Source organism: Gymnoscopelus braueri, assembly GCF_963280865.1.
Source record: "Gymnoscopelus braueri genome assembly, chromosome: 9".
Lineage (NCBI taxonomy): Eukaryota > Metazoa > Chordata > Actinopteri > Myctophiformes > Myctophidae > Gymnoscopelus > Gymnoscopelus braueri.
The window spans coordinates 6,111,814-6,128,304 of record NC_137610.1 but is presented as its reverse complement, the minus strand read 5'-3'; the positions used below and the strand labels follow the sequence as shown (position 1 = coordinate 6,128,304).

Sequence of the window (16,491 nt, the reverse complement as noted above, 5' to 3'; positions counted from 1 at the left end):
GCACACACACACACACAGATTTGAAATATGTATTTATGTCCACATAAACAGAAGCGTAAGAATGCCTTGTACCAAGGATATAAACACTGCCAGGTCAGTCAGACAGACATTACAAAGTGCCTATAAGGGATAGTGATGTTCATGTGTGTGTGTGTGTGTGTGTGTGTTTATGTGTGTGTGTGTATTTTGTGTGCAGGCACCAGGGTTTGGCTTTGGCATCGCCATCTCAGGAGGTCGAGATAACCCTCATTTTCAGAGTGGAGAGACCTCCATCGTCATCTCAGATGTCCTGAAGGGTGGCCCTGCAGAAGGCCTGCTACAGTAAGTGTGTGTGTGTGTGTGTGTGTGTGTGTGTGTGTGTGTGTGTGTGTGTGTGTGTGTGTGTGTGTGTGTGTGTGTGTGTGTGTGTGTGTGTTGATCTGCTCAATGCACTCCTCTGATACAAACACCTGCCTTTTAACCCATTTCTTTGGCTATTCAAAAACAGCAGATATACAAGCTAATTCTATGAGCTTGTAGATCTGCTATTTTTGAAAAATCGTGAAAATCGGTGCACATCTTTGAATATATATACATTTTTTACTCAAATCTTTGCTTCTGGGGGGGTCCCCGGAACAAAATATTTTGAGATGGGGGTCCGCGGACAAATACATATCATTGTGGGGGTCCTTCACATGAAAAAAGGTTTGAGAACCAGTGATGTTATAGCAACATACGTTTACAAAAAATAAAACTGAAGCAAAGATTAGAGTTACACACGCTTTAAAACATATATACATATTGAAAGATTTGCACAATTTGTCACGATTTTGCACTCTGACACAGATGCGTTCCCGGTCTTAATGGGTTCAGCACCATGGACAGTGTTGCTATCGCTAAACCAACTTCAACCAAGTTTGAACCCCTTAAGCCAGGGGTCCTCCAGGTTTTCAGCCCCCCCCCCCCACAACATATTGTATAAAAGGATGTAGCATTACTGTTGTGTGAATGAATGTTTTTTGTGTGTCCAGGGAGAATGACAGAGTGGTCATGGTCAACACTGTGTCCATGGACAACGTGGAGCATGCGTACGCCGTACAGCAGCTCCGCAAGAGTGGCAAGAACGCTAAGATAGTAAGTATCTGTAAACCTGTATGTCATCTAGAAGCGTCTATAAACCTGTGTATGTACTGTTTATCATCTAGAAATGTCTTACGTCTGCTTTCCTCTAAGCTCTGTGTGACGTCCGTAGTTCCTTTTTGTCCTTTGAACGTCTGTGATCTACCATGTGTTTGTGAAACCCCCTCCTTTTTCCTCTACGGAATTTGTCTCGAAAACGATGAAAAAAAAGTATCTTTTGCTCCAGATTTGCATCCAGTCTGTATGCATGGTGTGCATACAGACTAATACAGGACACAGCAGGAGACGCTATTTCATTCAATTCAGTCGCTTGACTGTGTTAATGAAACATATTTTCTTTATAGAGCGCTTTTCAAGTTACTCAATTGCATTAGATTCCCTTTCCAACACTGGAGGAAATATTTATCATATAATATTAACTCATTGACTGCCAGAGTTAAAACATCCTCTATGGCTGCCCTTACCAGCCATTCCGAGCGTTTTCACGAACTTTTGAAAAATCATAGATTTTTTTTTCTTCTTCACAACAATCCACCCGCTGATGGCTTTAAAAGACGTAGGGGGGTCTGATAGACGTAGGAGGGTCTCATAGACGTAGGGGGGTCTCATAGACGTAGGAGGTGTCATAGACGTAGGAGGTCTCATAGACGTAGGGGGGTCTCATAGACTTTAGGGGGCTCTCATAGACGTAGGGGGGTCTCATAGACGTAGGGGGTTCTCATAGACGTAGGGGGGTCTCATAGACGTAGGAGGTGTCATAGACGTAGGGGGGGTCTCAGAATCTCAGAATCGGAGGAAAGAAATGTCTGCTACCGCGATTAGTTATGGGGCTTGTTTTTGCAAAAAAGGCAACAGAGAGCAGAGGAAACTAGATTTTTATAAATCCTATAATACTAAACAAAACCAACTCCATTTTGTTGTGATCACGTGATCGTTGGCTGTGCTCTTCATCATCATCATCATGATTCACAGGCTACGGAACAGCGCCCTCTAGCGTAAACCACTGAAAACACCACTTGACGAGTGACTCGTCAAGTTGACGAGTGACTCGTCAAATTGAGGAGTTGGCGGTGTGAAATGACGAGTGTACTCGTCAACGGCAGTCAATGAGTTAAAACGTAATTACTGACGTCACACAGAACCAGGCGGCGACGAGGCGTTTTGTTTGAGTGCAGGGACGTGCAGAAGGATTTGAAGAGGCAGGGGCTGGAATTTCAAAAGGGCACCCATTGGATTTTTTTTACGAACAATTACTATACTTTTAGGCCCAAAAATCCCCCAAAAAATAAAAGGAATCATTGCATGCTTAATGCCCTCAAAGTCACGCACACAACAAGCTTTGAACTGAGCAGATTGGACCTTCTGTTACAGAGATGATGGCCAAAACATCTTGAAAACGGCCACTTTCGCCAATTTTCGATCGCCGATTGTCGATTGAGTTTTGGCCATTGTCGCCTTTTTTCCTTTAATAACACGGGCTAGAAAGGTCGGACGGTGACAAACTAGATACCTGAGGAAAGTTCACTTTGAGCTGCATCCAACACATCCACTGCCATTTCCGTCGGCCTTACCGTTAGGCCGCTAGGGGCATTTTTTTTCTTTCTTCTTTTCAGTGTGGAGAGGGCACCTTTTTACCGACGGGTCATTTGGGCAGGGGCTCAAGCCCCCTTTCATGTCTATGTGTGCACGTGCATTGAGCGTGATGTACAGCCACTGTTTCCTCTGTCTGTCTCTCAGACCATCAGACCGAAGAGGAAGGTCCTGAGTAAATGTACTTAGTTACTTTACACTGTGTCCGTCTCTCAGACCATCAGATGGAAGAGGAAGGTCCTGAGTAAATGTACTTAGTTACTTTACACTCTGTCCGTCTCTCAGACCATCAGACGGAAGAGGAAGGTCCTGAGTAAATGTACTTAGTTACTTTACACTCTGTCCGTCTCTCAGACCATCAGACGGAAGAGGAAGGTCCTGAGTAAATGTACTTAGTTACTTTACACTCTGTCCGTCTCTCAGACCATCAGACGGAAGAGGAAGGTCCTGAGTAAATGTACTTAGTTACTTTACACTCTGTCCGTCTCTCAGACCATCAGACGGAAGAGGAAGGTCCACGTTCCTCTGAGCCGCCTGGGGGAGAGAGAGACCATGTCGGAGGCCGAGGAGGAGGACAGCTACGACGAGGAGATCTACGAGACACGCAGCGGGCGCAGTGCCGCCTACAGCAGCCTGGGGGTCGGCGGGAGGCGTAGCGGGCGCAGCGGCAGCCGGCGGGACCGGGACCGAGACCGAGACCGGGACCGGGACCGAGACCGAGAGAGGAGCGGCTCGCGGGAGAGGAGCCTCTCGCCGCGGTCGGACCGCCGGTCGCACAACTTCCCCCCGCGGCCCGCCAAGGTCACTCTTGTCAAGTCCCGCAAGAATGAAGGTAAGCCTCACATGAAAGTACAGTAAGTACAGTAAGTACAGTGCAGGGGCCAAGGTTAAGGACACAGTGGCGCAGTCGGTAGCGCTGTCGCCTCACAGCTAGAAGGTCCTGGGTTCGATTCCCGCCGGGGACACTGTGGGCGCTGGGGGCGTGTCCTCTCCTCCGCGTCATCAGTGCCCATACCCTAGGTGGGGTTGGTGAAAGGGCCTTTCTGTGTGGAGTTTGCATGTTCTCCCTGTGTCTCCTAGGGTAGGTACCCTCACAAAAACATGCAGTAATCCTGGTCTCTAGGATTTGAGACTTACCGACAGAACCAGAAGCAGCAATAATACCTTAATTATACCTTAGTGATATCCAAGCTCATTGCTGGGTTGTACAGGTTCATTTGGTTATGGCCCTTTGCCATAACCAGGGACATTTACAGGGCAGGAACACACTGTAGGACTGTTAAACAGTTACATTTAGGACAGGAACACACTGTAGGACTGTTAAACAGTTACATTTAGGACAGGAACACACTGTAGGACTGTTAAACAGTTACATTTAGGACAGGAACACACTGTAGGACTGCTAAACAGTTACATTTAGGACAGGTACACACTGTAGGACTGTTAAACAGTTACATTTAGGACAGGAACACAGTGTAGGACTGTTAAACAGTTACATTTAGGACAGGAACACAGTGTAGGACTGTTAAACAGTTACATTTAGGACAGGAACACAGTGTAGGACTGTTAAACAGTTACATTTAGGACAGGTACACACTGTAGGACTGTTAAACAGTTACAGTTAGGCCAGGAACACACTGTAGGACTGTTAAACAGTTACATTTAGGACAGGAACACAGTGTAGGACTGTTAAACAGTTACATTTAGGACAGGAACACACTGTAGGACTGTTAAACAGTTACAGTTAGGCCAGGTACACACTGTAGGACTGTTAAACAGTTACATTTAGGACAGGAACACAGTGTAGGACTGTTAAACAGTTACATTTAGGACAGGAACACAGTGTAGGACTGTTAAACAGTTACATTTAGGACAGGAACACACTGTAGGACTGTTAAACAGTTACAGTTAGGCCAGGTACACACTGTAGGACTGTTAAACAGTTACAGTTAGGACAGGAACACACTGTAGGACTGTTAAACAGTTACAGTTAGGCCAGGTACACACTGTAGGACTGTTAAAGTGGTCGGGGAGTCATCTGATCGTAAGTATTTGTCTTGAAATGGGCTGTCATATATCGTTGTGGTTTTCACTACACAATTGATCGCCGACAAGCGCACACTGCAAGAGTTCACTAGGATGCGATCCAGACCCGATACATACATCTGTTTGTATTCCAATTCATTTTCACCAACGTCTCACAAAAACATGCACGGCTCCCGTGACATAATATGCCCGAGACCGGGACAGGACGCTATTAATTGACATTAAATAATTATCTATTTCTCTGTATGTCTCTCTCTCTCTCTCTCTCTCTCTCTCTCTCTCTCTCTCTCTCTCTCTCTCTCTCTCTCTCTCTCTCTCGGGAATACACAGGACCTGATTAATGGAAACGCCTTGAAGGCTTATCTGGGTCCTTTTTAGCATTCTTTTGTATAAATCTGTGCCACCGTGACTTTTTTTTGCAAACTATCCATCTATCTGTCAGTTAAAACACACACTCTCTCTCTCTCTTGCTCTCTCTCTCTCGCTCTCTCTTTCTCTCTTTCTCTCTCTCTCTCTCTGCTAGATATCTAGAAACGCTCGGGGAGTCACCCAGCGCTATTATCGCGGGTAGATCCTCTCTCAGAGCCTTTCCCACACAGCGAGCAAAACCTCGCCGATCAAAGCCAAAAGCGTCAGATCGGGGGTTTTGTCAGTGTGTACTATAGCCATTAGAGCATGTTATAAATATGTTATAAATATCCTGCAGCGTGTACTATAGCCATTAGGGGTGCCTTGCATGGTTTCCTCTGCTGTCTGTGTGTGTGTGTGTGTGTGTGTGTGTGTGTGTGTGTGTGTGTGTGTGTGTGTGTCTGTGTGTCTGTGTGTGTGTGTGTGTGTGTGTGTGTGTGTGTGTGTGTGTGTGTGTGTGTGTGTGGGGGGGGGGGGGGGGGGGGTGTGTGCGTGTGTGTGCGTGCGTGCGTGCGTGAATGGGTGAAGGTAAAGCTATATAAATGCACCATTTACATCATGAAGTACAACTAGCAACTTCCCCCTCTTGTGATGTCATCGCATGTTGTATGTTGTCTAGATATGGACTTAGTTACTATATACTGTAAATGTGAGATGTTGTCCCATATCTGTTGCCCTACCTTTAACCACTTGAACCCCAGCATACCTATTCTGGGGGAGGGGGGGCATTCACCAAAAATAGCAGATGTACAAGCTCAAAACGCGACTCAGCCTGCCGCGTTTTGAGCTTGTAGATCTGCTATTGTTGGTGTAGAGACGGGAAAAATCACTCCGTTTCTTTAAAACTCCATGGATGTCAGTAGTGCAGACAGACAGACAGACAGACAGACAGACAGACAGACAGACAGACAGACAGACAGACTCAGACAGACAGACTAACATCCTGTCTGTTCCCTCTCTAAGCAGAATATGGTCTTCGTCTGGCCAGCCATATCTTTGTGAAGGACATCTCCCCAGAGAGCCTCGCCGCACGAGATGGAAACATCCAGGAAGGAGACGTTGTGCTGAAGGTGAGAGACGAACGATGGCCTGCTTTACTTTAGGCTTCTCTTTTTTTAGACCTTTTAGTCCTTATGCCAATTAATTCCTCTCCACACACACACACACACACACACACACACACACACACACACACACACACACACACACACACACACACACACACACACACACACACACACACACACACACACACACACACACACACACACACACACATTGTGTGTGTTGACACTGCTGTTTTATCCTACTGACTCACCTGCCAGTGAGGAGCCTCCACCGACTCCATAGGTGAGAGGGGACCGTACCTATGTTCCCCAGGTTCTATGTTCCCCAGGTTCTATGTTCCCCAGGTTCTATGTTCCCCTCCCCCCCCAAAAAAGGTTCTATGTTCCCCGGGTTCTATGTTCCCCGCTCAACCAAAAAAGGGTTCTATGTTCCCCACTCATCCAAAAAAAGGTTCTATGTTCCCCACTCAACCAAAAAAGGTTCTAAAAAAGGTTCTATGTTCCCCACTCAACCAAAAAAAGGTTCTATGTTCCCCGCTCACCCAAAAATGCAGGAAATGGAGAGACATTTAAAAAGGTTTAAATACATGTATTTATACCCATTAGTTATTTGTAATTTTTCAGTTTTTAAAGTGTCAAAATATCATGTTTTGAAAACTTCTTTGACATGACTCAAAATCTATTCAGGGGTGTCACGATACATTAATTTCACGGTACATATGATATTGGGCTCACAATATCGATACGATATTATTATCATTTTTACTATCATCAACATTGGCCATCATCTTCAGTTTCAAAGTGCTTAATTTATAAAGCATATAAAAAAAGTTACTAGAAAAAGTGCTCCTCGGAGCACAGGTCTACGCCAGGTCAAGTACGTTATTGTGGCCTCCTGGTGGCGGTATAATAGGCCAATGTGAAAAGGGTGCCATTTCTTCCTAGGCCTTTCACGGCAATCGGACACAGCATTTATGATTTGTGGCATTTTGTTCCAAAAATGTGTTTTGCTAAATTAGACCTGCTGGTGGCGCTATAACAGGCCAATGTGAAATGGGTGGCATTTCTTCCTCGGCCTAGTGGGAATGTGTGTGTGAAATTTCACGGAAATTGCAAGCTGCGTTCATGATTCGAGGCATTTTGTTCAAAACGGACCAATCCTGCAAACTTTGGAAGCCAACCTTAGCCAATCAGGATGGAATATCGGAAATCGGATCCGGGTTGATCACATGACTATAGAGATACTGTGTACCGATTTGCATGACGTTTGGATAAAATCTGTAGGAGTAATGTCAAAAAATGGGTTTTGCACAAATTGGCCTCCTGGTGGCGCTATAACAGGCCCATGTGAAAAATTTGGGGCAGAGGTTCTGAATTGGTATCGAGGGAGTGTGTGTGCACAGTTTCGCAGCAAGCGGGCCAATGGTGTCGGAGATTAGCTGGTAACACACGGACAGGCCGTGCCTTTCCATATGACCATGATCACATGGTCATATCATATGACCATGATACTGACATGATACTGACATGATACTGACCATGATACTGACATGACACATGATACTGACATGATACTGACCAGGATACTGACATGACACATGATACTGACATGATACTGACCATGATACTGACATGACACATGATACTGACATGATACTGACATGTTACTGAACACGATACTGACATGATACTGACATGATACTGACCATGATACTGACATGATACTGACATGATACTGACATGTTACTGACCATGATACTGACCATGATACTGACATGATACTGACATGATACCTCATGTTTAACCGCAATACAATCAGGGCCACAGAGATCTGCCTTCATACTGGAGGGCTGTCAGCCGTATCATTTACATGGGCTAGACCGTGTACATTTTAGATTTTGCCAAATTTGATAGGCATATCTTAAAAATTTTACTGGCATTTCTTCAATTTTAGTGTAGTTCTGGTGTTGTTTTGCTTTTTTTGTTGTTGTTGTTGTTGTTAATGATGCATGTTTTTTTATTGGCTATATCCCCCAACCCCTTGCCTTTTTGACAGGCATTTCCTCTTGTCTGACAAGGTTGTTTTTTTTCTCCCCTACATTTTGGTGTAGGCCTTTTATGGTGTTTATATGATGTTAAAAAAGTTTATACTGTCATGATATGGGCATGATACTGACATGATACTGACCATGATACTACCATGATACTACCATGATATTGACATGATACTGACCATGATACTGACCATGATACTAACATGATACTGACCATGATACTGACCATGATACTACCATGATACTACCATGATACTGACATGATATTGACATGATACTGACCATGATACTGACCATGATACTAACATGATACTGACCATGATACTGACCATGATACTACCATGATACTACCATGATACTGACATGATATTGACATGGTACTGACATGATACTGACATGGTACTGACCATGATACTGACCATGATACTGACATGATACTGACACTTGCCATGAAACTGAGCATGATGCTGACCATGACACTGACCATGATACTGACCATGATACTAACATGATACTGATACTTGCCATGAAACTGAGCATGATGCTGACCATGACACTGACCATGATACTGATACTGATTATAAGATGTAACACTTTTCTCAACAATTTGACCAGTTATGGCCCGGACGGCTGGCGTGGCGGTCCGGGCACAGCGTGTCGCGGGTTCGACTCCCGATCCCGACGGACTTCCATCTCTCTCTCCCCATTTCCTCTCAGACTACTGTATACTATCTAATAAAAGGCAGATAAAGTCAAAAAAAATTATATAAAAAAATAATCTTAATGTAACAAATGATTACGTTATTATATTATGCAAAAACCTGTTATTGCGCTATCGCTCATGATTTTATTACATTATGAGCTTTTATGACATTTAGTTTATTATATTATGAACTGTTATTACGCCGTTATTACATTATGAGTTGCTACAAGGTGCTCTATATCACCAAGTTGGCCACCAGGGGAAAGGGGCGGGCAAGTTTCTGATAGTAATTTCTCCCCATTATGTTCAGTTGTGTGTGTTCAGAGATGTTATTAATAATTGGAAATTAGAAATGTATGTTTCCTGCATTTTTGGGTGAGCGGGGAACATAGAACCTTTTTTTTGTTGATGGGGAACATAGAACCTTTTTTGGGGTAAACGTGGAACATAGAACCTTTTTTTAGGTAAAAGGGGAACATAGAACCCAGGGAACATAGAACCTTTTTTGGTAAGTGGGGAACATAGAACCTTTTTTGCGGGGAACATAGAACCTGGGGAACATAGAACCTGGGGAACATAGGTACGGTCCCGGTGAGAGCAGTGGTGTAAAGTAACTATAAGTACATTTACTCAAGTACTGTACTTAACACATTAAGTGCTAGAGTTTTATTAAAACAGGGTACATCTAGTGCTGCATTCTCTCTGCTCTACGCCGATATGTTGCGTGCTGTAGAACAGTGGTTCTCAAACTTTTTCATGCCAAGGACCCCCAAGTTGACACTTATTAGCCTGCGGACCCCCATTTGAAAAGATATGCCAGGGACCCCCATAAGAGAAGATTTTTCTTGCTCTAGCAGTGATTCTCAACCATTTAAATTTCAAGGACCCCAGGTTTGACATGCTTTAGGCTATACGGACCCCCATTTAATGGCATTTATATATCTGGGACCCCAATTTATATTGTAAAATCAATGTTAATTTAACTCAGAAAGTGTACAAATGGAACCAAATGGACCCGTTAGGGTCCATTTAGTTCCATTTGTACACTCTCAGAGTTACAGACCCATAAGGGTCCATTTGGTTCTTAACTATCTATCATTTAGCTGGGGACCCCCTGGAACTCCCTCAAGGACCCCTGGGGGTCCCCGGACCCTACTTTGAGAGCCAATGCTGTAGAAGCCATTACGAGGACGCGGATGTAAACAATGGATGCGTGCACGACGGTGGAGGGTCCCGTCTAACGCCTGGAACAATAACATCTCTCACGCGACCCGCCATTGCTGAGTGATCGCGCACCGAAAATGGCTCGATTTCAACACTGTAAAACGTTAAGGAGATACGGAGGTTTTTTATCAAGGAGATATAATGGGAGTGGACGGGAGGTAGATTTTTTTGCATGGATCCACATCTGTCCTCTCCTTCTTAGAGACCGTGGATGATCCCAAAGTTGCGCTAGCCCGCCCCTTGTGAAAAATAAATAAATAAGGAAACAAATTGAAAAACGGTTATAACCGTTTATTGCACTCCACGCATGGCTTTTCAAACCGTTGGCACACAATGTGTTAAGTACAATTCTGAGGTATTTCTTTTTACTTTACTTGAGTATTTCCAATTTTCGGTACTTTTACTTCTACTCCACTACATCTCAGAGGCAAATATTGTACTTTTAGTCCACTACAATTATTATTATTATTTTCCAAAAACAATCGTGAAAAATAAATGTGTGCAAATCTTTGAATATATATATGCATTTTTAACCACTGATATTACAGCTTTTAGGATTTAGAAGACATTTGTAAAATCCCTACAGTTAAAAACGCTTTAAAAAACATAAACATTCAAAGATTGGCACAAATTGTCCTGATTTAAAAAGGGAAAAAAATTGCAGATCTGCTATTTTTTTCCCCCATTTTTTAAAATTGGATTTTTCAGAACATGAAAACAAACATACACAAAAAAGAAAAGACTAGCACATTACTAACAAACAAACCGAACATACAAAACATACAAATACAAACATATAAGGGGAGGAAACTGTCTCTCTACTTGGTCACTTATTGACTAGTTATGCATACGTATAATCCATACACTTGGTCACATCTTCAAAACCGGAGAACAAAAGGTCCATTAATGGGACAAATTCAATGTGCACCTTATTCAATACAGTATGGTCAATCAGAGAAAATAAAGGAAATTAAATTAAAATAACTGAATTCAAATACAATCTGGTCTTAATGTAGAGACATGAGTAAGCCATTTAAACCAGTTTGTCCATGAAGACTTCAGTCTGACCTCTAAAGCTAAATGTAATTCTCTCCATAATAAATATATTATAGATTAAATCATTCCACTCATTTATAGTTGGTATAACGTTCCAAAATGCGTATGAAGACTTATCAAAAGATAGTATCAAAACTATATGTGGTCCTTCAAAATTTGAAAATCTGAATATTAAAGCAAGATGGGAAGCAGAGAGCAACCTTACAATAACTACGGAAGAATGGGACAGGATATGCAAACACCAATGGAAAATGACTAGTTCCCTCACATGGAGAGAATTCAGCTGGAAGAATGTGACCCGTTTCTTTTGCACTCCAGCACAGAAAAGAAGATATTCAATATCTGATTGTTGGAGATCATGTAGGGAGACGATGGTGAACCATTTTCATATTTTTTGGGGTTGCTCTTCTGTTGTCCCATGTTGGAGAAGTGTCCACAGTGTCCTGGAAGCCGTTATAGGAATTGAAATTAATTTTGATTTTAAAACCATGTATCTTGCTGACCTAGAAGAACTGCATTGTACTAAGCAAGATCAATATTTGTTAACGGTATTACTAGTAGCGTCAAAAAAGGCGTTAACTAAAAAATGGCTTACGAACGTTATACCAACTATAAATGAGATCTGCTATTTTTGAATAGCCCCAAGTATAAGCTAATGGTTAAAGTGGTTAAAATCTAAAACGACGGGATGCTTTCCTCGTCTTAGTGGGTTAAAGAAAATAGAAACGCTGTAAAACGGCGATAGGAGGTTTGACGATATGAGACCCACTCTGCTCTTTTTAACCTAACACCCCCTGTCTTAACCTAACCCCCCCCCCCCCCGAATTTTTTTCTTGTACATATTTCTTATGTTTCATACCAGTAACCTGTAAGCTGATGGTACGTCTCTTATATGTCATCATGATTTGTGTGCATGGGGATCTCATTTTAAACAAGCTCAGTGCTTTATGTGCCTTCCAGTTTAGTAGACCTTGTATTGTGAATCTGTACTTCCATGTACTGTTGTTCTCATGTCTTACTAAATAAAGTACATCAATCAATCAATCAATCAATCAATCAGACAAAACATATGATAAATGAGTTGTGTTCCTGTCTGTCAGATTAAACATGTTGTGTTCCTGTCTGTCAGATTAAACATGTTGTGTTCCTGTCTGTCAGATTAAACATGTTGTGTTCCTGTCTGTCAGATTAAACATGTTGTGTTCCTGTCTGTCAGATTAAACATGTTGTGTTCCTGTCTGTCAGATTAAACATGTTGTGTTCCTGTCTGTCAGATTAAACATGTTGTGTTCCTGTCTGTCAGATTAAACATGTTGTGTTCCTGTCTGTCAGATTAAACATGTTGTCCTCCTGTCTGTCAGATTAAACATGTTGTGTTCCTGTCTGTCAGATTAAACATGTTGTGTTCCTGTCTGTCAGATTAAACATGTTGTGTTCCTGTCTGTCAGATTAAACATGTTGTGTTCCTGTCTGTCAGATTAAACATGTTGTGTTCCTGTCTGTCAGATTAACGGCACGGTGACGGAGAACCTGTCCCTGATAGACGCCAAGAAGCTGATTGAGAGGTCAAAGGGCAAGTTAAAGATGGTGGTGCAGAGAGACGAGCGCGCCACGCTGCTCAACATCCCAGACATGGACGACAGCCTGCCTTCAGCCAACGCCTCTGATAGAGACGGTGAGAACTCACCTCAACCAGGGCTCTGGGGACCCCCACGGGGGTCTGGGGACCTGTAATAGGATGCAGTGTGTATCTGACATGCCATGATTATTATGGTCGCACCGAGACATGGCCATCACCATTGATAATGCTGTGGTGACGTCAACTCGGACTGCAAGGAATCTGGGTGTGACCCTGGACGACCAACTGTCGTTCTCGGCAAACATCGCATCAGTGACACGGTCCTGCAGATTCCTCCTCTACAACATCAGGAGGAGGATTCGCCAGGCTCTTGTCATCTCCCGCCTGGACTACTGCAACTCCCTCCTTGCTGGTGCCCCGGCGTCTGCCATCAGAACTCTGGAGCTTGTTCAGAAAGCTGCAGCTCGTCTCGTGTTCAACCGCCCCAAGTTCTCCCACACAACTATCCTTCTCCGTTCTCTACACTGGCTCCCCGTAGCGGCTCACATCCAGTTTAAAACCCTGGTGCTAGCCTATAGGGCAGTGAAAGGAACAGCTCCTTCTTACCTCCGGGCTATGGTCCAGGCTTACACCCCTGCCCGACCACTTCGGTCTGCCGCCTCGGGGCGACTGATTGCCTCGTCGCTCAGTGGTCCTTCTGGCCGATCTACGCGGTCACAGCTTTTCTCTGTTCTGTCCCCACAGTGGTGGAAGAACTCCCCACTGATGTCAGGACAGCAGAGTCACTGTCCATCTTTCTTCAGGAAACACTACCCTGACCCTTCCTCTTAGCCTTGCCTACTTGTTGTCAATTATTTGTACGAGCTCTTGTTTTATTGGATCTTGTTTATTTGATACACTTATTGTCTCCGCCAGGCCGAAAGGCATGGCGAGAGTATGTTTTGCATCTTGTCCGTCCGTGTGTCCGTCCGTCCGTGTGTCTGTCTGTGAACAGCTAATCTCTGGCACCGTTAGCCAAGCCGCTGCAACACTGTGCACACACACCCCCTGGATTACAGCCGCTGCAACACTGTGCACACACACCCCCTGGATGCCAAAGCCGAACATCTGCCCTGAATTTTTCAGATTGGCGATTATAGCGCCACCAGGAGGCCGATTTTAGCAAAACACATTTTTGGATATCACTCCTACAGATTTACTGTGTACCGATTTCACGCAAATCGGTAAACAGTATCTCTATAGTCATGTGATCAACGTGGATATGTCCGATCTTCCATATTCTATCTTGATTGGCTAAGATTGGCTTTCAAAGTTTGCAGGATTGGTTCGTTTTGAACAAAATGCCTCAAATCATCAGCGTGCGATTTCCGTGAAATCTTGCGCGCAGCTTCCCACTAGGCCGAGGAAGAAATGCCACCCTTTTCACATTGGCCTGTTATAGCGCCACCAGCAGGTCTAATTTAGCAAAACACATTTTTGGAACAAAATGCCTTAAATCATGAATGCAGTGTCCGATTGAAAGGCCTAAGAAAAAATTGCACCCTTTTCACATTGGCCTATTATAGCGCCACCAGGAGGCCACAATAACCTACCTGACCTGGCGGAGACCTGTGCTCAGAGGAGCACTTTTTCTAGTTGGTTTTAGATCTTGCTCATTAGATTTTCCTTTTTGTCTCATCTGTTTAAGAAAGTAGGTAACTGATATATTGCACTTTTACTTTAGCGCTAGGTATACTCTTAGTTGCTTGTTTTAGAAGAGAATGCACTTAAGACTTCTGGTGATTAGTAGTTTTCTTGCCTATCTATGTTGAATGCACTTATTGTAAGTCGCTTTGGATAAAAGTTAAAAGTGTCTGCAAAATGACTGTAATGTAAATGTAATGTATTGTGTTGTGTTGTGGTGTGTACTCAGACATTTCAGACGTCCATTCTCTGGCGTCAGACCATTCCAACCGATCCAACGACAGACATCGCCGTAGCTCCCGATCCCACTCTCCCGACCGGCGGTCTGATCCCTCAGACCAGTCCAGACCCTCCCCCCCACACGTCAGCAACGGCAGGTACAAATACACACACACACACACGCACCCGTGCACGCACACATGCATACATGCACACGCACGCACACGCACACGCACACGCACGCACACACATGTTCATAAGGTTTTTTCCATACAGTGTGTAACCATGCTGGACTTTATGTCTCCTTCATAGACTCCTACATTGGATTTTGCCGTAAGTCTGAGATTTATAGAGATGATGAATAGTTTTATAGATTTATGATAGAATTATAGATGTTGCCTTATACATAGATGTATATATAGATATGATAGAATTATAGGTGGCTAGTTGCCTAGTTTATACATAGATTTATGATAGAATTATAGATTTATACTAGATGATTATTAGTGACAGTAGTGACAGTAGAACATCATATATGGATGTAGAATAGTGTTTTTAAATGAATGTACAATGATTTTGAAAAGCTATCTTTGCCATCAAGAAGTGTTGTGGAGGTACATGTGACAATGACACCTCACGATCACATGATCTTGTAATTATTGTGAGGTGATCTCAGGCTGTTTTGCGATCTCTGTGGTTCTTGAGGTGGGGACTTGGACTCGAGACTCGAGACTCGACTTGGACTCGAGTCCCGATTTTGATGACTTTAGACTTGCTTGACCAAATCAAAAATAGACTTGGACTTGCTTGGGACTTGAATGCCAAAGACTTGAGACTTGACTTGACTTGAAGGCTAAAGACTTGAGACTTGACTTGACTTGAGCCCTCTTGACTTGAAAATTCAAGTCTTTTCAAGTCACTTTCAAGTCACTTAAGCAAGCCAAAAATGTTTAAAAAGTGTGCATCAACTATAATGTTATTAGTCAGAAATCCCGGCCGTCAGTGACACCTAGTGTAGTGTTGCCAAAGCTGCTTATTTACCCTAACTTTTGGACAAACTTTGGCTTGTTTTTGGCTTGTTTTTGGAAGTCGGTTCGCTTGTTTCTCTCCCGATACTTGGCAACACTGGCCCACATGTTGCACGTTACCAAACAAACAACACACCGGCTTCACTCCTGCTTATTTGAAAACTTTAGGTACCAGTTACTTTGTAGATTTTGGTTATTAATACAAAACATACATTGACCACTTCAGCGCATTTCCTCTTCTACCCCGGATTTGAACGCGGTTTCCTGTGCAAGTGCTGAAATTTCACCATTTTGATAATAGAGCCTGCCTGCTTGATCAGAGGATACACTGAATTTGTGTCAGATCCTGTGTCTAGGTGAGACATGGCCTTTGACATTATCTAAATGTCTCAATAGAAGAGCAGGGAGACAAAATACAACCACCCTGATTGTATAAGTTATATTGTAGTAACATACTCTACCATACAGATTGTACAAAATTACATTATATTCATTAAAAAGGGCCCTTTTAAACCCTGTCCTCAAGGAGGAAATTAAAAGTACAGTATCTGCGTTCTGTTGGCCTGGAAGAACCCTTGTTTTAAAACAAATGCAAATTGTGAAAAATGCTCATGATTTATGTAAATCTTTACATATCTTGAATTAACATTTTGACTTGTTTGGGACTCGAAACAAAAGGTTAGGACTTGTGTGGGACTCGAAACAAAAGGTTAGG

The 16,491-nt window shown here is 43.2% G+C and overlaps 1 protein-coding gene across 4 annotated transcripts in view; it reads left to right on the top strand.

Moving 5' to 3' along the window:
- tjp1b (tight junction protein 1b) overlaps positions 1–16,491 on the top strand; it is an 81,299-nt gene that overhangs the window by 25,420 nt on the left and 39,388 nt on the right. For 2 of the 4 annotated variants that reach the window (XM_080436675.1, XM_080436674.1), the window contains exons 3-8: positions 197–321; positions 1,011–1,113; positions 3,202–3,541; positions 6,127–6,233; positions 12,774–12,942; positions 14,759–14,906. In XM_080436675.1, coding sequence (XP_080292801.1) covers positions 197–321; positions 1,011–1,113; positions 3,202–3,541; positions 6,127–6,233; positions 12,774–12,942; positions 14,759–14,906 — 992 coding nt within the window. The remainder of the gene's footprint in view (positions 1–196; positions 322–1,010; positions 1,114–3,201; positions 3,542–6,126; positions 6,234–12,773; positions 12,943–14,758; positions 14,907–16,491) is intronic. The other 2 variants (XM_080436676.1, XM_080436673.1) reach the window with 1 other exon arrangement.